The sequence below is a fragment of the Mizuhopecten yessoensis genome, unplaced genomic scaffold (genome assembly GCF_002113885.1).
Source record: "Mizuhopecten yessoensis strain PY_sf001 unplaced genomic scaffold, ASM211388v2 scaffold8299, whole genome shotgun sequence".
NCBI classification, from domain to species: Eukaryota; Metazoa; Mollusca; class Bivalvia; order Pectinida; family Pectinidae; genus Mizuhopecten; species Mizuhopecten yessoensis.
Window position 1 is genome coordinate 312,631 of NW_018407478.1, and position 27,563 is coordinate 340,193.

Below are 27,563 nucleotides of genomic sequence, written 5' to 3' on the forward strand. Positions count from 1 at the left end.
AACAAACTTTTCCAACCTCGCCCTCCCCAGAACAACCTTCTCCATCCTCGCCCTCCACAGCACAAACTTCTCCTCCCTCCCCCACCCCAGAACAAACTTCTTCAATCTCGCCCTCCCCAGAACAACCTTCTTCAACCTCGCCCTCCCCAGAACAAATTTCTCCACACTCGCACTCCCCAGAACAAACTTATCCACCCTCCCCCTCCCCAGAACAAACTTCTTCACCCTCGCTCTCCCCAGAACAAACTTCTCCATCCACGCCCTCCCCAGAACAAGCTTTTCCGACCTCGCCCCCCCCAGGACAAACTTCTCCCCCCTCGCCCCCCCCAGAACAAACTTCTCCATCCACGCCCTCCCCAGAACAAGCTTTTCCGACCTCGCCCTCCCCAGGACAAACTTATCCACCCTCGTCCTCCCCAGGAAAAACTTCTCCACCCTCGACCTCAAGCTCCCCAGAGCAAACTTCTCCACCCTCGACCTCAAGCTCCCCAGAGCAAACTCCTCCGTCCTGACTGACCAGGTTCCCGTGTGTAGAATTCAAACTGTCTAGACTTTTATACTAGCTAGTTTCCACTGTATACAGAAACGAGTGTCCTGACTGACCAGTTTCCTGTGTGTAGAAATAAAAGTGTCTAGACTTTTATAGAAGGATCCACTATATATAGAAACCAATGTCCTGACTGACCAGGATCCCGTGTGTAGAAATCAAATTGTCTAGACTTTTATACTAGCTAGGATCCACTGTATACAGAAACGAGTGTCCTGACTGACCAGGTTCCTGTGTGTAGAAATCAAATTGTCTAGACTTTTATACAAGGTTCCACTATATATAGAAACCAATGTCCTGACTAACCAGGTTCCTGTGTGTAGAAATCAAAGTGTCTAGACCTTTATACAAGGTTCCACTGTATACAGAAACCAATGTCCTGACTGACCAGGATCCTGTGAGTAGAAATCAAATTGTCTAGACTTTTATACAAGGTTCCACTGTATATAGAAACCAGTGTCCTGACTAGCCAGGTTCCTGTGTGTAGACATTAAAGTGTCTAGACTTTTATACAAGGTTCCACTGTATATAGAAACCAGTGTCCTGACTAACCAGGTTCCTGTGTGTAGACATTAAAGTGTCTAGACTTTTATACAAGGTTCCACTGTATATAGAAACCAGTGTCCTGACTGACCAGGTTCCTGTGTGAAGAAATCAAAGTGTCTAGACTTTTATACAAGGTTCCACTGTATACAGAAACCAGTGTCCTGACTGACCAGGTTCCTGTGTGTAGAATTCAAACTGTCTAGACTTTTATACAAGGTTCGACTGTATATAGAAACCAGTGTCCTGACTAACTAGGTTCCTGTGTGTAGACATTAAAGTGACTAGACTTTTATACAAGGTTCCACTGTATATAGAAACCAATGTCCTGACTGACCAGGTTCCTGTGTGAAGATATCAAAGTGTCTAGACTTTTATACAAGGCTCCACTGGATACAGAAACCAGTGTCCTGACTGACCAGGTTCCTGTGTGTAGAATTCAAAGCGTCTAGACTTTTATACAAGGTTCCACTGTATATAGAAACCAGTGTCCAACCTAACCAGATGATTATTTTTTGTGTAGAAAGAAGTTTTTGAACTAACAAGGTTACATATTGTACAGAATTAGTATGTTAAATGACTCTTAGTTCTACATAATTAAATTCTTATATCTTGATTGACTATTCACTTTAAATATTTTAATGTCAATTAAGGCAATTTGGATTGATTTACAAGTATGATATGTCAGAATACTTTAGGTTATTAGGTGAGATATCAATCTGATTACATCATGGAACTAACCATATGTTCTAAATAAAGGTTCACTCAGTCAACAAATCTGTTTAAATATCTGATTCATGTTAGTATAGACTTTGAGTTGGAAGAAGGTCACAATGATAATAAGCCTATTGACCTTAAAAGATTGGCTAGATTTCTCAGAAAACCTCACCTGTATATACCATCAATCTTGACCTAGCCACACCTGAAGATTATTTTTTCTTGTTAAACTGAACCTGAACAGGATTTCCTCCTGGATTACGCGCCATACCCCAGTTTCATGAATTTGTAACTAAAGACTTTTGCTTTCTCATTGAGATAGCATTGCTTAGGATCAGGAAAAAACTTCGGGAGACTAGTTGGGAATGTTTGTGAAATGTTAGGGCCATGTCACTGGAACTCAAACCAGAGGAAATGAGAAACTGTGTCTAATCTATGAATGTTATACATAATAATCTTGGTTTGATTACAAAAACCACTGTCTTTATTGTTGTTTCTCCACATTTACAAATATACATGTTGTTACAAACATTGGTGTATGCTGTGGCTTTATACAAATTAAATTAAAATAGTTTCAATGTTGATTATTTTGTAAGCTCTTATAAAAGATAGTCACTCTTTTAATCAGTGACAGAATATAATTCACAATTTTCATAATACAAAGGTCCATAAGTATTAAAGAATTAACAAAATTTGACATTCATTATTTTGCAAGCTCCTTCGAAGGAAAACAATAAAAAGTGATGGTCCCTCTTTTAATCAGATATAGAATGAAATGCACAATTTACATACTGCAAAGGTTAATATGCATTCAGCAGGAAGATCAAATGAAAATATACGATAAAGACTTGGAGGATCATTAAGTTACAGAAGAAGATGGGACGGTACAGAATGTACTTTGAAATGAAGAGGTTGAATGATTAGCAGAAATCAAATGAAAACCTGAGACAATACAGAGGTTATCACGAGACTATATACAACAGAATCTTTTTGAGTAGATAATGATTTTTGAAAAATAAATACTGAAAAATATCTTATACCTCTGGACATGATAAAACTATGAATATGATGGTTTGGTCATAAAGCATGATGGCTCTGTCAGCGTTACACATGTATGAATAATTGACTACCATTACACATGACTTTCTAGAAGCTTATGTCCAGTCAGGATTATAAATACCCAAGTACATGACCATGATGTGGTTGTGAAGTGGTATCTCTGACATGTAACTAATTACCTAGTGTATTCCACATCCTTGACCAGGATCTGTGACAATGAACGTGTGTCAGGGTTATATGTCCTTATTCCTCGCTAAACTCTTACATTCTTGATTTCCTTTTATTTATATGAATGTAACAGATTGTTAGAGCAAGAGAAATTACACCTACATACGCAAAAATTCCAGTTGTATATAAAATCACTGTTTAAAAATCCTGCTGATACCGTTTATATACTTAAGGCGGTATACACATACTTGTTGATTAAACTGAAATTTTTTCAATTGGTTTATATTAATTATGGGAATTTAAGGAGAGATGAAATTATACCAGGTACCTGGTAGTTTTGGGAAAACACAATCGTGTTCTGTACACAAAATATTTAATTTTGAGAAACGACTTGTGGTCTATCTGGTCAGGTGAGCATGACCTCACACTAGTATATTCCCCTATATAAATTTACTGTCAGTTCTAACGTGTAGGCTGGTGTATCCTTTATTTTACAGAAAAACCCAAGGTGTTCCAAATATAGTTATATGTTATGCTTAGCCATAAAACTTAAAAGTCTGCACAGGACATACTAGGTTCCTATGGAAATATTATTCTTAATAACCTAGAAATGCTTCTCTATCCCGTTAAGGTAGCCAAAACCTTTCGCTCACAAAGAAATGTTAAGAAATTACACTACACTAATATTTAGAAATTCTGCTAATTTTCACTCACACAAATGTTAACACCCTATTTTCTAATACTATATAGCACATAACCTGCTGTTATTATAGGTCAAGGACTTCCACTAACTTATCGATAGTGAGTCATGATCACTGACTCCAAATATACTTGATGAATGTGAGCGACACCCAGTACTCAATAACACACAGTAAAACCTCCAGATCATGTCCCTCGTTTTATTTGCCACCGCTTACAACCATGTACTGTATCCAACTGTCCTTTTTTCTCTTTTACTTGAGAATTCTTTTAATAGATTCCCTCAGTTCATCACCAAACCCAATTTTAATGCCATTCAGTTCATCACCAAACCCATTTTTAATGCCATTCAGTTCATCACCAAACCCATTTTTAATGCCTTTCAGTTCACCACCAAACTCATTTTTAATGCCATTCAGTTCATCACCAAACCCTTTTTTAATGCCATTCAGTTCATCACCAAACCCATTTTTAATGCCATTCAGTTCACTATCAAACCCATTTTTAATGCCATTCAGTTCATCACCAAACCCATTTTTAATGCCTGTGTTTCTAGACAAATGGTGGCAGTATAATTAGGTGTTTGAGTGTATCGTGTAATTCACTAAAAAAAATATTTTACGATGCACTAACACATGCTTAGTCACTCAATTGATAAACAGTCTGACTGTCTTCCGTGTTTGGCTTTAAATCCAAACTTTACCATCCCATGTATGTGTACACATCGTGACATACCCAACTGATCAAACATACCTAACAGTCTTAGGATCAGGAACACATTGTACAAGGATGTATCTGACATATGATACCCTGGAACAGCCTTATGATCATGAACACATTGTACAAGGATGTATCTGACATATAATACCCTGGAACAGTCTTATGATCATGAACACATTGTACAAGGATGTATCTGACCTAAAGCTATGATACCCTGGAACAGTCTTATGATCATGTACACATTGTACAAGGATGTATCTGACATATGATACCCTGGATCAGCCTTATGATGATGAACACATTGTACAAGGATGTATCTGACCCATAGCTAAGATACCCTGGAACAGTCTTATGATCATGTACACATTGTACAAGGATGTATCTGACATATAATAGCCTGGAACAGTCTTAGGATCATGAACACATTGTACAAGGATGAATCTGACCTATAGCTATGATACCCTTGAACAGCCTTATGATCATGAACACATTGTCCAAGGATGTATCTGACCTATAGCTATGATACCCTGGAACAGCCTTATGATCACGAACACATTGTACAAGGATATATCTGACCTATAGTTATGATACCCTGGAACAGCCTTATGATCATGAACACATTGTACAAGGATGTATCTGACATATAATACCCTGGAACAGTCTTATGATCATGAACACATTGTACAAGGATGTATCTGACCCATAGCTAAGATACCCTGGAACAGTCTTATGATCATGAACACATTGTACAAGGATGTATCTGACCTATAGCTATGATACCCTGGAACAGCCTTACATTAGAAATGAATTTGAAATCGCAATAATAGTATACATCCATGACAGATTTTCAGTAATGGTCTATATTTACATTTCTACTTCAAGTTCCTTTATGCGCATTACCAGATGAAACTGGTTCACACTGATGATACAGACACATCAATATCAGGAAATATCAGGGAATATATTTAGGACATTCATGACTAAACATTTAAAATGTAAATATAAGGATTAAATAGCATTTTATCAATGTTCATGCCGGTGTGAAATTGAAAAGAATGCCGTTCAATCATTACATGGTTGTAATATACAAGAAATAATTTTAATTGGTCAGAGATGCAGTTTTAAGGCAGCAGCTACTAGTAGCTCTTTCAAAAGAACTGAAGTTATCATTGTAAATGTCCCTCCAGGACAGACCATGTTATGACAACCACCTTGAATCGAGAAAATTAAATTAAATAGTTGTTTGATTGATTGGTCTGGAGTATACACACTTTATGAATCACTCCCTAAAGGATGAACTACTGGTTAGTAGGCCAATTAGAAATCAACTTGTTAATGTCCCATCACAGGAGATATCTAGAGGCTATTAAAGNGCCCCCCCCCCCCCCTCCCCCCGGAAAATACAGTTTTAAAGAAAAAATCAAAATCTCAACGTCACAACTTTTTAAATATGGGTTTTTTTCAGAGCTGACTGTCAAAGGATTGTAAAATCATTAATTTTCAGAATAAAATCTATGTATCTTTGTAAAGAGGCAATCTTGAATCCTGAAATTCGTACAAATGATCTGATCTAATAAGAGTGTCCCAATGTATTATTTAAGCTCCAACAAAGTACCGGTAGGAACAAAATTGACCCTTGATACCGGTAGGTATGATCAGGCCTTTCGCGTAGCTTTAAGTCTGAAATTTGAAAGTCAGTCATATGATGTAATGTATACCCCTTATGTATAATAAATTCTGCAAAGTAGAAATGACCTCAGTCCAATACAACCAACAAACATGCCTCTGACATATGTAAGAGGCCATGGCATTAGGGCCGTTTGAAGTTGGTTGTCCAATCGACGGTGCTCCTCCCACATATCAATCCCTGAACCAAGACGTTAGCGAATGGAGGATCTTAAGTTACAATGTAGGATGTATTCCTTAATGTCCAGACCAATCCTGATCTAAGACCATGTTATAATACTTTAATCCAGAGATTAACAGTCAATCCTTTTATCTTAAGCATACTTCCTTTTTACAGTTTACCAGGAAATTAATTTTTGCCTTTCGATGGTAAAATCCATTTTTATCCAACAGGGTTTTTGCCATGTGTTTATAGGTTTAAGGGACCCATTCCCAATTGAAAAATGACCCTGTATATTACCAATTTCAGTCTTTATTTTTCCAATTGGATTAAAAGACATCTGTACACCATTCAAAGTATTAGAGTCCATGAAAGAGCATTCAAAATACATAAGCAAAAACACTGAAAATTGGTGTGTTTATTCAGTTCTATACATTTTACTGTAAGAAACACTCAGAGGAAACTGTTTTTGCTAATCACATATCAGGTTATATTTTTCCAATCTTATAATATTTTCCCAAACCTGTACATGGAAGAACATTGCATGATGATATTTCCCAATTTTTGTCAAATGCTGATGATATTTTCCCAATTCCTGCTCAGAGGCCCTTTCCCAAAATAGCTGACAAAAACCCTGTCCAAAAATCAATTCACCCTTCACATTCAACTATGTATATTATGCTGTTTACAAATATTTCATACTTGCCAACTCTCCCAATTTAGGAGGGAGACTCCCGATTTTGGACCCTAAAATAGAGCATTTTAAACCCGTGAATTTGCTGAATTATTCCTATTATCCAAGATCTTTTGGTTTCCTCTGACAGAACAACTCCAAAGATGCCATTTCAAAGTGTTACTTTTTTCTCTAGGGTGTATATTTATGCTTTTTAATTCTGAGCATGCGTAATATCTTCCCCATGGAAATTTCAAAAAATTGGCAAGTGTGATGTTTGTTTTAATGATAAATGTACCCTCATTAATATCAAAGAGGGTGAAAAAGGCAAAATGAAACTGCATCAACACCTATAAATGTGTGTTCTTACAAACACTCTTCTCCAATGTCACAGGAAATATATGTAAAACAGAGCATTCAGCGCATGACATTGCGCTGAAAAACTAAAATTTGAATTTTTGGTTAATTTTGCCATTTCATTTGAGTTAATATTAAAAACAGGAATATCTGTGTTAATAAGTTGAACTAAGTTTGACATATATTTGTATTTGACATATTTACCATAGCTGGCCTTCATAACCCGTAGTGTCAAGGTCAAAGATCTGGCAACATTCACAGCGATTAAAGCTAGAGGCTAATTATGATTCAGTATTAACAGTCTCCCTCTCGGTTAGCTGATCAGCTCACCATATCTACTGCATGTATGACTGTATCACGCCAGACATGGTGATTTCATCCTACAAACCCTTCAGGTGATGGCTGATCTACCAGATATCATTACATAACATCAATATTATATAAATACCTATATACAGCTGGCTGCACATAACTCTACATGCTGTTACCTTGTGTAGAATCGTTGAGAACCAAATGCGATGTTGTCACTTGTCTGTATGTGTGTAGAATATAAGATCCTTGAAGTCGGAGTTCGTACATTCTTATAGAATAGTCCCACTATATCAGTTCACCTCCAGAGCACCAACGAAACGGTTTATTGTCCGATATAATATTTACGATATTGACAAACAGATGTATATTTTAAGTTTTCACCCCGTTAATATCTGTACTTATCGTCAACTGTTTTCACTTTTCCACATGGTCTTTATAATCATCGACCCACTTTTTTGTTGATGTTTACAACTGAAATTGAAACGCCCAAGGTGTATACGAGTTTGATTTAGGATTGTCCCTCATACATTTACGTATCAAAACATTGAGCGTCAATCACTAAACACGTCAACTTATACTTCTTACATGTGTATTACTCATCCTAGACTTCCATACACCTGTTTTACCTATGATGTAGACTTTTATTTTTAACACAGTTTGGCACACCTGTAATAGGAATACCTGTTTACCTGTGACAATGACAAATCCACCCTAGTTCCCACCCTAATTTACATTTACACAATGCAGGTGATACCATAATTCATCACAAGTCATGCATGCATCATTAAATTGTTCTAAGTGACAGTATGTATTATACACTGTACATGTTAACTAAATGCCTCAGAAAATAGTTTTCATGCCTTTATTTATATGTGATGACAACAAACTGTATTGTGTTTCTTCCAGTACACAGGTAAATATATATATGCTTCATGTAAGAGGTCACATCATGGTTACCCAGTACCATGATTTATAGCTTTCTTATATGATCACATGTGTAACAGTAAAATATTTCTACCACATTTAAATAAATTGTGAATATATCAGACCTCTTTTATAAATTTTCATCAATTACATTTAAAACCAAAAAGGGCCCCGAGGCCTTAACTGGCTAGCTGACTATCGGAAGACTGTGAAGGAAATTGACAAGATGACATGGTTAATCTCATGATGATGTCATATCAGTCAATCGTGATAGAAGTAACTCCATAAAAATGACATAATAAGCTACTTTTGTCTTTTTCCCTATGATACTAATTTTTACACCCTTATAGTGACCAGAGTTTGTGGAGTCTAAGCTAAGGAATAGATCATGAACAGGTTATAATCTTAATGTCCATCGACCTTTCTAGAAATAAAAGGCATATTGATAGTTTTAAAAAAAAAAATCCCCAGGTTTCGTCCCCGCCCCCATCTGGTTTCTCAGGGGTTAAAGACCCAAATTTTGATTAAAAACATATTTTGGTACTTTTTTCAGGATAAGTACCCAAATTTCAATGAGCTATATACATGTACTTCTATATCTTGTGCACAAGCTCTTATTACAGACTGACATTCTGCACGTGACTTTTGACCTTTATAAATAACCAACAAAATATAACCAGGCATATAACTGAATATTCCTATGCTACGGTGTACATATAAATCAGATCTGTGACGGGCTTGAGAGATATCTTGTTCACAAGCTTTTTACCTCAACAGTTGTAAAGTGTGATATTTGACCATGACCTTTGACCCTTTAACCTTGATTATTGATGATCACCAAATCTCATTCCCTGTGGTAGGTGTAGAACTTGATACTACCATACTATGGCATGGATTACATATGATCTAATAAAGGGGTTCATGAGATATCTTGAAAACTATAGCTTTTTACTACGGATTCACACGCACATACCTTATTTTACATAGCCGTTTATATATCTCAAAAATTCAAATTCCTTATATAATTTTCAAAAGTTACCAACCAAAGAAACTCACCAAACCTGGTGTTAACAAAGTTAGGTAGTCGACCACCTTTAATGAGGAACCTCTATAATTTTTAGATTTAAAGAGAAGCAACATTTCTGAAATCCAAAGCTTAATACAAGAGAATATATATACGTTCTTCTGTTTCAGTACACAGAATATATCAGCTTGAATCTGATACTGTGTGAACATTTCCCAGTTTAATGATACAAAATTGTGTCAAGCTATTTCTATATAATAAAAGCGGAAAGTGACTGATAAAAACACTTAAGAGTGGGGCTTATAAGTTGATGAGTGTACAGTCCATGTAAACGATTTAACCTACAATGTAATTATATATAAGTACATCTTGTCTACGTGGACTTACAACAGTTGACTTATATATAACAGACAACCCAATCATGACAGTCACTAACAGTACATTTATCCATACTTCAATATATACCACTCAATTGATAACGAAAATGATGGTCAATGGTGAGGAGTAATCTATAACATGTATGATATATTCCTGGTAAATCTAAGTGGTCGGCATTTATAGTCTCATAAACTAATTATCCATTCAGAATTCTATCTAGCCCCATTTTTAACAAAGTTTATATATATCAGACCAAAACAAAATTTTGCAAGTTAAAAAGCTATAGAGATGTAAAAAATAAATTTCAACTCACAGGATGTTATTGTAATGTATCTGTTAACAATAATCTCTCTTGGACATACTATTTAAGGAAGTGCTGACAGTTTATGCTTAGCTTGAACATCTTGTATTTGTAACATTTTGTTGTGTATTTGTACAATGTTGCTATGGTACATGTTACTACCAGCAATAGTGTATTGAACATCTTTGTAACATTTTGTTGTTTGTGTCCATTAAACATACATCTGTAAACAAGGAAGCTGTTGTTCATCAGACTTCCTGAAACAATCCATGAACATTTTATATTTCCTGTCAATATTTTGCAATTGTACATCAGAATTTATTATCTTTATAAACTAACATATTTTTTTATTTCCTTAAAATGCATCGAAATACTGGTACATGTAGTCGTATTTATTTAGCATCCACAAGTAAGTGAAAATGACCTATAACTAACTCAAACTTCAAAGAAATCACAATAATCAACTCCCCATGATATATAGATTCTCCAATATCAAATTCAAAGTAATTCAACATCAGTATTATATCAATTAACAAGAGGCTCAGGGGACCTGTATCTCATTTTTTTTATATCGTCTGAATTTGAAAATGTCCAAAATTGAGACCAATGTTTCCTTGCATTGAAGGGGGGGGGGGCATCTTTAGACTATTTTATATATCTATTGACGCAACTAATATAAAACATGCCTCAAATGACCTTAAAATTTTGTAGCTGCAGCATAAACACTGAACAACTGAGTGTATTCATGCATAATATATCAAAATATTCCTAAAGAATCTCTGAAATTTAATACAGCCTGGTGCATGAATTGATTGAAATCCATGACCAGCTGTTGATTCTGTCAGAATAATACAATGCCTTTATTAATTGCCAGAGAAGTTCATATTGTAATACATGCAGAATGTAGTTAATCAATATTAAACTATGAACCACAACATCAAACTGTCCAATGCAATTACACTGTGCATATATATACAAGATATCAGTTACTTCTTTTTATTTCTAAACTATAATTATATTAACACAATAGTAATATGTGTGTACAACAATATGTACATTTATAGTCTTTAGAGATTTCTCTGGCTAGTTAAGGAGTAGCTGCCTACATGTAGTAAACGAAAAGTCTTAAGCTTTAGCTATATAAATAAAATGTCTGTCTCTCAAAATGAATCAGCCCCTGGTATGACTATACGCTGTACATATGTGTGGAAATATGACCAGAGTATGAAATAACAGATATATCATGACCACTAATAGAAACCAGCAAACTTGACAAATATAACACTGGTACAAGATAATAACAGGGGTTGGGGTTTGCACTTTTCTGTGTATTGTACAACAAGCACAATTTAAAGCTGTAAGCAAGCTTCATAATAAAGACAATTTAGACATGGCTTTATATATATATTGACCTACTGTTACAGTGATTACCTATTGAAGGTGACATGCCTTTTCAAAGATAATGCATATCTATCAACACCATGCGTAAATATTTCCGAAGTGCGAGTTTAAACCTGGCAATACATTCAGTTACCGGTAATCATTATGACCTGGCGATACATTCAGTTACAGGTAATCAATATGACCTGGAGATACATTCAGTTACCTGTAATCATTATGACCTGGAAATACATTCAGTTACTGGTAATCATTATGACCTGGAAATACATTCAGTTACCTGTAATCATTATGACCTGGAAATACATTCAGTTACAGGTAATCATTATGACCTGACAATACACTCAGTTACCGGTAATCATTCTGAACGGGCGATACATTCAGTTTCCGGTAATCATTATGACTTGGCAATACATTCAGGTACCGGTAATCATTAGGACCTGACAATACATTCCGTCACCGGTAATAAGTATGACCTGGCAATACATTCAGTTACCGGTAATCATTATGACCTGACAATACATTCAGTTACCGGTAATAATTATGACCTGGCAATACATTCAGTTACCGGTAATCATTATGACCTGGCAATACATTCAGTAACCGGTAATCATTATGACCTGGCCATACATTCAGTTACCGGTAATCATTATGAGCTGGCAATACATTCAGTTACCTGTAATCATTATGACCTGACAATACATTCAGTTACAGGTAATCATTATGACATGGCAATACATTCAGTAACCGGTAATCATTATGACCTGGCCATACATTCAGTTACCGGTAATCATTAAGACCTGGTTGTAAATTCAGTTACCGGTAATCATTAAGACCTGGTTGTAAATTCAGTTACCGGTAATCATTATGCCCTGGCAATACATTCAGTTACAGGTAATCATTATGACATGGCAATACATTCAGTAACCGGTAATCATTATGACCTGGCAATACATTCAGTTACCGGTAATCGTTATGACTTGGCAATACATTCAGTTACTGGTAATCATTATGATCAAAGACCTCTGTGTGAAAATCTGTAAAAGTAATTACAATGTGGACTTCACAGCTGTTATACTATTGTAGGAGCTCGTGGATTGGGTGAATGCCAAAAAGCTGCAGGTAGCTCAAAATTCGATCACCGGCCGTGGTCTGGCTAGAATTTAGGGGTCTAAGGTTCGAATACTGGTCCATAGTTATAGCTAGCTCTGGTTCATTTTCACTCTTCTGTTACTTTAGAACACCTTATAGTTAACCTGTTCTGCATGTTATTGACCCCCACCACTGGACACATCGACAATATTAATGTTGAGATGTACTAGCGGTGCATATTTGAAGGAACAGTATTATCTATACGACTAAATCATTTTTTACATGTACAAATTTAAATGAATATGCATTAACATCAAAGTAGTAATAGGTCAATTGCCTTAAATATCAGCAATTTTTTAATCAATTTCATAATATTACACACCAAACAAAATAACCTGTATTTATTGGATCAAGTTTTACTTGTATTTATTACGGTGTAGCTCTAACATGCATATATTTTAAGCCCCCACCGCCCTTAAGGAAGAAAATCATGCTGTAAGGAGAGAGGTCAAATATTATACTTAAGAATGCATGAATAAATATTGGACTTACAGGTAGTGGAAACTTTCTTCCTGTGCATGTGGTGTACATCTGGAACTGACAGAGTGTTACCCTCTGTGGAGGATCTGTCCCCCTCGTCCGTTTTTTTATTGTATTCATTCTCATTCGTCACACCTGAAATGTCTCCTGCATCTCTGGTTCCCCCCAAAGCTCCATCTTCATTGTCCGAGTCAGAACTCTCATCAGAAACCTTAAGTTGATCGACTTGAGTCAGCAGTACATTAAGTGAAATGTTTAAATAATTTGACTTTTTTTTCTTATCAGTAGAATTGGTTTGCAAATCTTGAAGTTCATGTGTCTTTAATCTCCTAACAATACCTTTAATCGTTTTTTTCTCACCCATGTCTGAAGCTTCCTCCATATCCGTTGGTACATTTGAATTAATTCCATTGCTTTTGGTGTCAACAACCTTATCCGATTCATTATCAGGAAATTTTCTGAAACTTGTACCAAGTACATGTACATTGTGTGTTTCAGAGCTACTGCTTAGACCACTGGAAAGTTTCCTTATTTTCTTCATATCCTCATCATCTAAGTTGTGTCCACAATCTTGTGACACAGTTATGACTTTGTGTTCAATGCTGTCGGCATCAGCAGGGGAAGTGACTGTAATGTGCTCAATGGCCGTAGTTTCAGTTTCATTTCCTGATCTATACAAATGAGCTGGTTCAGGATGACACTGAGTGGGATCAATTTCGATCACAGCCGCGTGCATGTGGTCATTGTGTACAGTCGACAATGGATTGCCAGCCTGGCTAGTGTCTCTCTCCAGGCCTAGATTTGTTTCCAGAGGCCCTCTGGATCTCAGGGAAGCTGTTAATTCTGGTTCACCCTCACTTTTCTGTGGAACTGTTTCAGAATCGGTGCTCGGACTCTTCGAGATTTGGGGTGGTTTTGGTCTAGACAAACGAGGCCTACTGATTGGTCTCGGTCGAGGTGGGGGAGGAGCCTTGGACTGCTCTGATGAAACACTAGATTTCTCGGAACTTTTCTTGCAGGATATCCTCCTTTCTACTGATTTTATACGATCTGATACCGACTGACGACTAACTCCAAAACCCAAGTCTACATCGTCTGTGTTTTGTTCATCTTCTCCGACAGACTTCACACTGGAGCTTAAATTAGATGAGTTTTGGTGGTTTGTATGAAACACATCCGCTGTGCTAGTGCTATCTGTCCCTAATTCCATGGTTGCTAGATTACCAGTTGGCACTTCAGAATTTCCTGTGAAATTCTTCTCATTTAAATCGTGGGCCAACAAATCAGAAGGTGCATTATTGTCTGTTTCTTCATCACTAGACGATCCATTTTCTTTTTGTATACCAGACAAATTATCTAACCAGGTACAAGTAAAGTCTTGGTCCACCTGTTTTTCACCTGCGGATTTACCTGTGCACGTGCCTTGTCCCCTGGACAGGAGACCCGGGACCCTGGTCCTGCCTGACCACCTCTGGTGATCACCTACACTAATTTTAGTGACCGCTCGACTCCCCGTGTTGTTAATTGCTTCACTACTGTGATGCCCTGTGTTACGGGTGACCAACTCCTCACCTGACCCTACACGTCTTTTTGTAACACCTGTCATATCACAGGCTCCCAGGTAACCGACATTGCTATCAATATGTTGACCAGTTCTCATTATCACAATGTTCGACAAGAAATCTTCCATAAATTCTGCTTGATCGAGCTGGCTTTTAATTTCTATCACTTTCTCTCTTGCAGCTTCGTGTAACTGTTGAAATTCAGAAAGGGACCTATTTTGGGATGAGAAGTGATCTAACTTCAACACGTCTGGCTCGCCGACACTTGGGAACTTTTTCTTCCACTCGCCAGCAAAAAATGCCACCACATCCATGTCTATTTCGTGTGCTAACTTCCCACTCATACTGTACAGTACTTGACACACAACCTAAGTTTTTGTCTCCATACTGCAGACTTCCATTTCTTGTAATTCACAACTGCTCCACTTCGCTTCCGGGGTTGGTGTGTATATGTTATATACCGCCATGATTGTTGACAAAACTGACTGGCCTGACATGTGCCCGATGACGTCACACATTTCACGGGACAGCCCATCACGAATTTATCTGAAAGCAAGTCGCACCCACATTATCATTTTAATAAGACCTAAAAGCTTACTGTCATTTAATGTATTGCAGACATTTTAACATCAAATACGTTTTGGTATAAGTCATATTTCCCATTACTGATAAAACGTGTTTTTGCGTTGGAGTACAAATTAAAATACAACGACTGTTAACTCTATATGTACCTGTAATAATTTAGTTCCCCAAAGTCGAAAGTGAAAATAAATGTACCTCTTATTATTCATTAAATATATTTTATTGGCGATTAAGATGGATTTGAAGACCAGGAACTTGCTCGAAGTATTCACACCTACACCAGCCTATACCAAATTAAATAATATAAGTTGGCGGGGATTTACAAAACCCCACTAAGTACTGCACAAACTATATATGAAAGTGCACGAACTATATATGAAAGAAGCAACTACATTTTCTCTTTATTTCATACATTTTTTTTTAAATCAGTCGATTTTCCTGAAGTCAACTGCAACGCTGCTGAAAAAATGCATCATTTTTTATCTTGCCAGAAAATTATATCGGACAATTCTCTTCAATGCGTCTTTTAAAATGATAAGAGCTTTAGTTTGTCCCGAAACCTTCACATGATATCAATTACATGATCAGTGTGACAATCACTCGACAAACTTCTTTAAAACATTCTTAAAATTTACATATCATTCAAAAAAGTTCTTCACAAAATTTTCTGAATGGTAGCCACGCTTTCATTTTTTTGCCAGAAATTCAGTAACGTTTGAAGAAGTATAGTATTCTTTATAACAAACTTGATTTTGAGAATTGAGAACGTTTGAATTAAATTAAGTCAAAAGTAACAGTTTTTTGCTACTCCTGGACGAGGTTTCTGATCCTCTCTATATATATACCTGTAATTATATACGGTATATCAAAAACTGTACGTGTTAGAGAATTGTCTATGTATGTGACAGTGTAACGACCGACTATAAAACAAGTGAGGAGAAGTTTAGACACCGAACAAGTATATTCAGTTATCTCGACCGCTATTACGTGTAAGTCTTAGGACAGAATGTCCCAATACAGACTCTAGAGCCGAACAAACAAATGTGTCTTGGGTTCGTATTACGTGATGGAAATCTTTCCAACCCTTTTGACTAGAACTACTGCATGATATATTAAAAAGTGTCCTTGATCTTAAGCTCAACTCGTATATACGATCGATATAGTCAATAGCCTAACTGTTCATCGTCGATATTTCGAATGTAAAATTGAAGAACTGGACTATGCATTTGTTACCACTCGGGGAGGGGAGTCTTTTCAAATCGGATTGGACATCATTTGTTTCTTCAATCCCACATATCAATCGTCACATCGTCGATATTTCGGATGTAAAATTGAAGGACTGGACTAAGCATTTGTTACTACTCCGATAAGCTCATCAATAAATTCAGCTTTGTATGAAAACAAAACAAATCGGCCAGAAGAGGGACACAGTTTGTTCCCATAGGAAGCTTGAAGTCTGCTGGAAAATCTTACCACAGAACTCAACAAAGATATTGTCAACCAGGAACTCAGTCATTTTCACAATTTCGTCCTCAGTCAATTTCATTTTGGACTTTTATTTATTTGCAGCCATATAATCATATCGTAGTTCAAAATAAGAGAACGAACGCATTTTGATAGAGAGTCATTTTTGAGGAGAGGATGTTCAAGAATTATCTATTTAACGTCTTTGGGATTCTTCAAAACGCTGCGTCACTATACGACTGTTACCCTAATTTAATGGTCCTGAAACGGAATAGAAGAAGTGTGTGAACACTATTCAAGTTCGAATTGAATGTTATTCTAAAATTTATTGAAAGGTTTTATCAATCTAAATATGAGTTTCTAGCCGAAAATCTACTTATAGACGTATATATAAAATAAAACACATACAAAACTCAACAATTTTGTAAACATTGTATTTATAAAATTTAAATAAAATATAATTTTTAAGTATATAAGGATATTTATTTTAATGTTTCAATATCTTCGTGTGATTCGAAGTCGGAGAGTCGATTCCGGCGCTCGCCTTTCAGCAATACGGCCTAAAGGCTCGACTCCCACGATCGGGGTTAAATAGGTATGGGTTCACCTGCCCAACCAAATGGGGTTTCTCCGGGTACTCAGATTTCCTCCCGTATTAAGACCCCTACGCACTTCTATCTAAGTTGAAACAAAAAAGAATTGTCATATTGATTTAAACTTGATGATAAATACAATTTATATTATAAAGAAAAAGAAAGAAAAAAAATTACTCAACGATAAGAAATAACATATTGAATGTAATTATGCATGTTTCGTTGCAAGTGATGACTAGGTACATGTTACGATTTCCCTAAACGATCAATTTACATGGCAGACCTAGAACTCCCCGCCTCGCCCTTCCATATATACAAAATACTTGATGGATGCCGATGGAGCGGATGGAAATTGTATTCGCTTTTATCCCTTTTCTCGGCACCCCGCTCCCCCAACCCAAATCCCTTTCTCGACACATAACCGACACCGCTCCTGGTTACGTTTTATGTGGGTTCGTCTTAATAATATTAGCAGAAATTCTTGCGGAATTCTATTGATCTCATTGGGTTAATTATCTTATTTTAATGTTTGTTTTCTATTTACTTAAAGTAAATGGGATACTTACTATTGTACTGGGTTTGCGATGTGAGAGGATTATTAATTAAGAGATAAATCGAAACAGCTTCACTCTTCAACTTTTCATTTTATTCCCGGAAACAGGAAGTCAAACAACAAAACATAAGAACAAGATACGGAGACGGAATACCATAATACAAGATACGTAGTCGGAATACAATAATACACAAAAACGGTTAATTCCCCGTTATTTATTTTAAACAACCATCAAGTGAATATACATAATTATATTTACTAATTACATATTCTAATGCTATATGGCATTTTTTTCTAATTTAAAATAGGCAAAACATAAACTGATTATACAATTTACATACGGTTTCGTGTATACAACTACACTTGAAACAGTTACACATGACGTGTACCAAAAAAGTTTCTTTGAAATCAAGATGATTGAATAGTTATCAAAAATTAACAAACTTGCAGCACTGACAGTTAATTTCACATTACTAGTAACACAACAATGAAGTAATAGGATATGGTAAAGTTCTGTTTTGGCCAAAATAATGATAAAATGAAATGTGAATAGTTGATAAAGGTAACTAAAAGCTTCATTGGGGAACAACGTCAATCAAAAATGAATAAGTATCCTCTAGAATGTCACGATCTAAGATTCACAAATCATTATGCTAATAATAGTGTTCCATTTGATAATGTCTACTTATACACAAGCTTCTGAGGAAGATCACTTCTTTTTCCTGATAAAAATGCTAGCATGTCCTTGCTGTCGATAGAAACACATGTTTCAGGTACTGATGTCGGTACTGACCTAACAGCTTTCAAGCGTAGTCCCAGAGACGGCACAGAATGAGATGATACATGACTAACAATAGCATTATGTAGCACTGGGGCAAAAGTAGTTGGCTGTTGGTGTTGAACCTTTGGTTTTGCATCAAGTTTCTCGCAAACTGGTTCCACACTCACAGTATTACAAATATGTTTATCTTCATGTTGTATGGGCAGCTCACCAGTTGATCCTCGTGGATGTGATAAATGATAAGGAGACATCAGTTTCTTTTCATGGGAGGAACTTTTCCTCTGCTTCCACTTCCTCCTTCGTTTCCTGTCATATCGGCGTTTGGACGGCGACTTGTGCTTCCTGGTTACTTGAACAGGAGGTACCTGCACACTATCACTCGCTTTTGAAGCATTGACATTCATTACGATATGGCGTGCTTAGTTTTGTCCTTTTTAATGTAAGGGAAACACTGTCCGTGTTCTTACTCAAAACAAGAGAACAGTTTAAATTGGCGAGCTCCAAATCGTACGTTTTCAAAATGTGCAACACTTTATCCGGAATCATAGTGGTGAATTGATCAATTTACAAAAAAGTCTCATCAGTCATCACAGCTACATGTGTGCGATATATGTAACACGCGACAGAAATAAGTCATTCGAGAAACAAAACGTGGTAAACATCTGCCTGACATCCTTTGACAAAGGCTGAAAGGTATCAAGAAAAACTCTATTTCAGAGACCCAAACCCAAAATAGAAAGGCACAATTCTCCACCAACCTGTAAACTTGGTCAGCTTGCGACAAGGTAAATGATAAACCGATGTTGTTGGTACAACACACATTTATAATGGACACGATTCCAAGAGATTAATGATCAAATACTGACAATATAAATTTTAATACTTAAGGTAGACCCGGAAGATGGGAACATTCACCGAGTCCACAGGGACCTGAGAAAATGTTACAGCTATATTTGGACCTAAACTAAGCGGGTGTTTAGAGTAATTTTACACGTTTGGGGGGTTTAGAGCATGTTTACCGAAAATCGACCTAAACCTAAACGTGTAAAATTACTCTAAACACCTTAGTTTAGGTCCAAATATAGCTGTAACAAATTCTCAGGTCCCTGTGGTCCCTTACACACTAAACATGACATTTGTAGAAACCTGGAATAAATCTACCCAAGTCCGTAGTAAGCATTTTATTTTACAGTCAAAACAGTGCACGTGGGATAATCATTTAAGAAGCGTGTTCCCCTTGTTAAACTTTTAAGTTAAGTTAGAGCTTTATCTAGCTATTTCTGGTTCAGGACTATTAAAGTCCTCTATACTACCAGACTATGTTATGACTTGCTTATGTCATGTCTTTTATAACCATAACTACTTGACCTGAAATTCGTTATGCAGCTCCTGTCCAGTCTACGGAATGTATGCTCTGAATCAGAGAGACGTATAATAATGTCTGAATCTAATAGATTATGANACACACACACACACACACACACACACTAATACTCGTAAGAGGGTGTTAGGTCAGTGTGGACATACAGATACTGAAGATCATCTTAACGCGCGAATTCGTCTGTATTGCAGAGTAGTCTCCCTTGACAGTACAAATTTGAAAAACAATGTCGGCTGTCAGTGTCACGTTGTGTCGGGGGACAAGGAAAGGACTTTTACCGATCATTTTACAAACTATATCAAGGCATGTCCAATACTGCACACATGGAACCAAAGTACTGCAATCACATGATCGTTCGGGGAAGATCAAGATCGGAGATATTGAAATTGCTCCATGGACCACCGCAGGACTTGAATCTTGTGTTGTTGTCAGTCTCAACTCTGGACAAAGTAAACAAATGCACCTGGCATTTGATATGGGTTACGCTTGTCAGAAAAGTGTAAAATGTGATCATGTGTTTATAAGGTAAGACAAACATTAGATCGGCAAGATATTTTGCAGATGTTGCTTGTCGCGTGTTTTGTATTAATTAACTGTTAGAGTAATCTCCCTTACACCGTTGGGAAATTGATAAATATCCATACTAAAGTTTTTGATATACTTTATTTGGAGACGAAGGTGTACAACAGGAGTATTCTGGACTAAACAAGAGTGTTTAGAATCGGAAATGTCGTTAACATTTTAAATAGAACAGTTTTAAAATCAATAAAATGCACATATATGTATAAACTAACAATGCAGTAGTTTAGACCACTAACATCAGAAGTATTGTTAGTTTGCATCCCATATAAACGATAAAATTTGTGAGGCCCTGAACAAGTTTGCACGAGAGGTATGTATACCAGAGTGCCTGTTGAACTAATGTTGTAATGATGAAGAATGCTGGGCGAAATGTGACGATGTATTTATCAAGTATGCAATTAATTTGTGAAAGTTTGTAAATTTCATGTTTGATTTTCAACATCGTTCTGTTGCAGCCATGGCCACATGGACCATTGTTCAGCCCTTCACCAACACGCCAGTAAACGCTCACTGATACGCTCTCCTCCCGCCAAATACTACATAGGCAGTGACCTCAGGGCACCCATGCAAACTATTCATGAAAACTTCAAACGATTGTCCGAGTTTCCTTTCAAGGCAGACTTGATTGTGGCTGAACCGAATGAGGCTATCAATGTTTGTCACCTTGTGTTCATCAGCTCTGTGAAGTGTATATATGTTACATCGAACTTTTGAAATCAATTGTTTTAAAATTGTTTGTGAAAGTAGGGATATTTTGTTTCAAACAAGTTGCATTTGTTTTGTTTTTGATCATTTTGAAAAAAAAAATCTTAAGTTTGAAATGTAATTTTAGATTGTCATTTAATTAATTTGAAATAGCCTGGATTCCGGTTTTAAAATGAAGAAATAGGTATATTTATACACGTCGTCCTTTAATAAATTATCAATTTCCTGACTGATATCAAGTTCATTTTAACAATATCAAATTCCTATTCAAACAAATGTGTTAAATGTGTATAAGAATTATTAAACATACTGTATGTCTGGTTGGTTGCAGTTGCCAGGTCCCTACCATGTGGTGCCATTTAAGACAGTTCATCGTGTACCCAGTATAGGATTCCTCCTGTACAAGACCAAGTCACATGTCAAGGAAAAATTCTCTACACATAGCAAGCAAGAGTTAAAGAAACTAGAACTTAGTGGGGAACAAGTGTATTACCAAACCGTCACCCCAGAATTAGCATACACAGGTAAATACACAATAGGAATAGTGAACAGGTAACTACAACATAGAAATAGTGAACAGTTAACTACAACATAGAAATAGTGAACAGGTAACTACAACACAGAAATAGTGAACAGGTAACTACAACACAGAAATAGTCAATAGGTTACCAGAACATAGAAATAGCAAACACAGGTAACTACAACATAGAAATAGTGAACAGGTAACTACGACATAGAAATAGTCAATAGGTTACCAGAACATAGAAATAGCAAACACAGGTAACTACAACATAGAAATAGTGAACAGGTAACTACAACATAGAAATAGCAAACACAGGTAACTACAACATAGAAATAGTGAACAGGTTACTACAACACAGAAATAGTGAACACAGGTAGCTACAACACAGAAATAGTGAACAGGTAACTACAACATAGAAATAGTGAACAGGTAACTACAACATAGAAATAGCAAACACAGGTAACTACAACATAGAAATAGTAAACACAGGTAACTACAACATAGAAATAGTGAACAGGTAACTACAACATAGAAATAGCAAACACAGGTAACTACAACATAGAAATAGCAAACACAGGTAACTACAACATAGAAATAGTGAACAGGTAACTACAACATAGAAATAGCAAACACAGGTAACTACAACATAGAAATAGCAAACACAGGTAACTACAACATAGAAATAGTGAACAGGTAACTACAACATAGAAATAGCAAACACAGGTAACTACAACATAGAAATAGCAAACACAGGTAACTACAACATAGAAATAGTGAACAGGTAACTACAACATAGAAATAGCAAACACAGGTAACTACAACATAGAAATAGCAAACACAGGTAACTACAACATAGAAATAGTGAACAGGTAACTACAACATAGAAATAGCAAACACAGGTAACTACAACATAGAAATAGCAAACACAGGTAACTACAACATAGAAATAGTGAACAGGTAACTACAACATAGAAATAGCAAACACAGGTAACTACAACATAGAAATAGCAAACACAGGTAACTACAACATAGAAATAGTGAACAGGTAACTACAACATAGAAATAGCAAACACAGGTAACTACAACATAGAAATAGCAAACACAGGTAACTACAACATAGAAATAGTGAACAGGTAACTACAACATAGAAATAGCAAACACAGGTAACTACAACATAGAAATAGCAAACACAGGTAACTACAACATAGAAATAGTGAACAGGTAACTACAACATAGAAATAGCAAACACAGGTAACTACAACATAGAAATAGCAAACACAGGTAACTACAACATAGAAATAGTGAACAGGTAACTACAACATAGAAATAGCAAACACAGGTAACTACAACATAGAAATAGCAAACACAGGTAACTACAACATAGAAATAGTGAACAGGTAACTACAACATAGAAATAGCAAACACAGGTAACTACAACATAGAAATAGCAAACACAGGTAACTACAACATAGAAATAGTGAACAGGTAACTACAACATAGAAATAGCAAACACAGGTAACTACAACATAGAAATAGCAAACACAGGTAACTACAACATAGAAATAGTGAACAGGTAACTACAACATAGAAATAGCAAACACAGGTAACTACAACATAGAAATAGCAAACACAGGTAACTACAACATAGAAATAGTGAACAGGTAACTACAACATAGAAATAGCAAACACAGGTAACTACAACATAGAAATAGCAAACACAGGTAACTACAACATAGAAATAGTGAACAGGTAACTACAACATAGAAATAGCAAACACAGGTAACTACAACATAGAAATAGCAAACACAGGTAACTACAACATAGAAATAGTGAACAGGTAACTACAACATAGAAATAGCAAACACAGGTAACTACAACATAGAAATAGCAAACACAGGTAACTACAACATAGAAATAGTGAACAGGTAACTACAACATAGAAATAGCAAACACAGGTAACTACAACATAGAAATAGCAAACACAGGTAACTACAACATAGAAATAGTGAACAGGTAACTACAACATAGAAATAGCAAACACAGGTAACTACAACATAGAAATAGCAAACACAGGTAACTACAACATAGAAATAGTGAACAGGTAACTACAACATAGAAATAGCAAACACAGGTAACTACAACATAGAAATAGCAAACACAGGTAACTACAACATAGAAATAGTGAACAGGTAACTACAACATAGAAATAGCAAACACAGGTAACTACAACATAGAAATAGCAAACACAGGTAACTACAACATAGAAATAGTGAACAGGTAACTACAACATAGAAATAGCAAACACAGGTAACTACAACATAGAAATAGCAAACACAGGTAACTACAACATAGAAATAGTGAACAGGTAACTACAACATAGAAATAGCAAACACAGGTAACTACAACATAGAAATAGCAAACACAGGTAACTACAACATAGAAATAGTGAACAGGTAACTACAACATAGAAATAGCAAACACAGGTAACTACAACATAGAAATAGCAAACACAGGTAACTACAACATAGAAATAGTGAACAGGTAACTACAACATAGAAATAGCAAACACAGGTAACTACAACATAGAAATAGCAAACACAGGTAACTACAACATAGAAATAGTGAACAGGTAACTACAACATAGAAATAGCAAACACAGGTAACTACAACATAGAAATAGCAAACACAGGTAACTACAACATAGAAATAGTGAACAGGTAACTACAACATAGAAATAGCAAACACAGGTAACTACAACATAGAAATAGCAAACACAGGTAACTACAACATAGAAATAGTGAACAGGTAACTACAACATAGAAATAGCAAACACAGGTAACTACAACATAGAAATAGCAAACACAGGTAACTACAACATAGAAATAGTGAACAGGTAACTACAACATAGAAATAGCAAACACAGGTAACTACAACATAGAAATAGCAAACACAGGTAACAACAACATAGAACTAGTGAACAGGTAACTACAGCATAGAAATAGCAAACACAGGTTATTACAACATAGAAATAGTGAACACAGGTAACAACAACATAAAAATAGCAAACACAGGTTAATACAACATAGAAATAGTGAACAGGTTACTACAACCTAGAAATAGCAAACACAGGTTATTACAACATAGAACTAGTGAACAGGTTACTACAACCTAGAAATAGCAAACACAGGTAACTACAACCTAGAAATAGCAAACACAGGTTATTACAACATAGAAATAGTGAACAGGTTACTACAAAATAGAAATAGTGAACAGGTAACTACAACCTAGAAATAGCAAACACAGGTAACAACAACATAAAAATAGCAAACACAGGTTAATACAACATAGAAATAGTGAACAGGTTACTACAACCTAGAAATAGCAAACACAGGTAACTACAACCTAGAAATAGCAAACAGAGGTTATTACAACATAGAAAAAGTGAACAGGTAACTACAGCATAGAAATAGCAAACACAGGTTATTACAACATAGAAATAGTGAACAGGTAACTACAACATAGAAATAGCAAACAGAGGTTATTACAACATAGAAAAAGTGAACAGGTAACTACAACATAGAAATAGCAAACAGAGGTTATTACAACATACAAAAAGTGAACAGGTAACTACAGCATAGAAATAGCAAACACAGGTTATTACAACATAGAAATAGTGAAGGGGGTACTACAACCTAGAAATAGCAAACACAGGTAACTACAACCTAGAAATAGCAAACACAGGTTATTACAACATAGAAATAGTGAACAGGTTACTACTACCTAGAAATAGCAAACACAGGTAACTACAACATAGAAATAGCAAACCACTGTTGACTTTCTAGGTCAAGTTTAATGTTAATGTCTAATTAAATTAGACTTGTAATTCCGCTCCTCTAGGATACACTCTTTGTATTTGAGTGTATGTAGAGTATGGTAGGGGAGCGGAATTACAAGTCTAGTTTTAATTAGGTTGCCATATCTGTTGACTGTAAAGGTCAGTGTCTTCACACTGTATGTATAATAACAACATTGGCTTACAAGATATAGGTATACTTACAGAAATCTCATTACCAAATATTACATATATTGACTATAGATACAAAGGGACCTCTCCCATCATGTTACAAACAAAAAATGACAGATCAATTATTGACTGTTTAAATTTGCACACAGATCTTGTGCAGTCCGGTTATCCATTAGTAATTTTACTATTTTCTCTCTTGCAGGTGATACTACATTTGAAGTATTCTCCGAGCCGCCCATTGCTGATTTACTCAAAGTGAAGATACTTATCACAGAGTGTACTTATATCAAAACAGCCAGGAACGTAACGGAAGCCATGACCAGAGAACGAGGACACATCCACCTCGACGAGATCATTCGGAATTCTCACATGTTCTCCGAGGTTGAGGCACTCATGCTTGTGCATTTCTCAGACAGATACAAAGCTGATGACATTACTGAGACAATAGAAAGACAGTGTCCTGCGAAGTTAAAACGTAAATTGTACTCGGCTAGTGTACATAATGAACAGACCCATATTGTTTGTTACTCATAGACAGTAAAAACTTACCATTAATAGGTCGGTTTTCTAGTTTCCTTTCGAGTTTCATATTATCAGTAATTTGTTACCATGTATGTGTATCAGAATTAATTGGATACAAGTTTCGTTCAATGTCAGCTATGGTCATTTAAGGACGTGCCAGGTTTTGATGGTGGAGGAAACCCGGAGTTCCCGGTGAAAAAACACCGACCTATGGCCAGTACCTGGCGACTGCCCCATGAAGGTCTGGAACCCGCAACCCAGTGGTGGAGGGCTAGTGGTAGCAGAATATCAGTCGCCTTAACCACGTGGTCACTGCCGCCAGAGTTGTTAATTGACCACTGTTGTACTTATAACACTGTCTCTGGTTTGGTGGTAGGGTGTGGATACTCTTTGATATCTGAATTGTACAAACAGAAGAGCAGGGCCAAGAAAGGGTTATTTGACCATATTGCTTTAAATGACTTCTCCTCTGGTACTGCATTGTATGTCTTGGTTAGAAGAATTCTGAGTGATTATGATTTAGAAATATACAGATGAATAGGGTCATGAGGTACCTGATGAAAAAATGATAGTTTGGCCATGATCTATGTGATTGATATCAACAACATTCGTTTAGAAGTATCCCAGCAGGTAATGATATAACCCTATAACTGTGTACCTGCTTTTTTTAAGGTGAATAGAGGAACAAAATCATACTACCAGGATTTACTCCATGGTCTGTGTTCACACCTGGGGAATTTGACACCGGGTCACAACATGAAACAGTTGAAATCTGAATGCTGGAACCGTATACATTTATTGGGCATGAACAGATGTGAACACATATGCCATCAAAGGCGTAGTCCTAGGGGCATACCATAAACAATTGAGATCAACACCTACCAACCATATTTTGTTCATGCCTAGCCATCCTCATCCTTGATATCCAGGGGTTACGCTCGCTCTCGCTCTGTGCACCTCTGGAATATGTCATGGCAATATTGAAGGCACGAA

General features: G+C 36.2%; 2 protein-coding genes and 1 long non-coding RNA gene across 4 annotated transcripts in view; 2 read left to right on the forward strand and 1 right to left on the reverse strand.

The window, feature by feature from the left end:
- Nucleotides 1-15,228, reverse strand: part of LOC110455564 (active breakpoint cluster region-related protein-like) — a 44,079-nt gene extending 28,851 nt beyond the window's left edge. Inside the window, exon 1 of one of the 2 annotated variants that reach the window (XM_021505748.1) lies at nt 13,311-15,228. In XM_021505748.1, the coding sequence (XP_021361423.1) occupies nt 13,311-15,204 (1,894 nt within the window). In that variant the 5' untranslated portion in view covers nt 15,205-15,228. Of the gene's footprint in view, nt 1-7,817; nt 8,321-13,310 lie in introns of those variants that run through there. The other variant, XM_021505749.1, reaches the window with a different exon arrangement.
- Nucleotides 14,836-15,644, forward strand: LOC110455565. Its single transcript, XR_002463463.1, has 2 exons — nt 14,836-14,919; nt 15,042-15,644. It is a non-coding gene; the product is annotated as an uncharacterized LOC110455565 (long non-coding RNA).
- A 4,772-nt stretch (nt 15,645-20,416) lies between these two features.
- On the forward strand, nt 20,417-26,605 carry LOC110455570 (tRNase Z TRZ1-like). Its single transcript, XM_021505754.1, has 4 exons — nt 20,417-20,739; nt 21,252-21,450; nt 21,833-22,025; nt 26,251-26,605. Exons 1-4 carry the CDS (start codon nt 20,441-20,443, stop codon nt 26,580-26,582), a joined length of 1,023 nt encoding a protein of 340 aa, XP_021361429.1. The 5' UTR covers nt 20,417-20,440; the 3' UTR covers nt 26,583-26,605.
- The last annotated feature ends 958 nt before the right edge of the window (nt 26,606-27,563 follow it).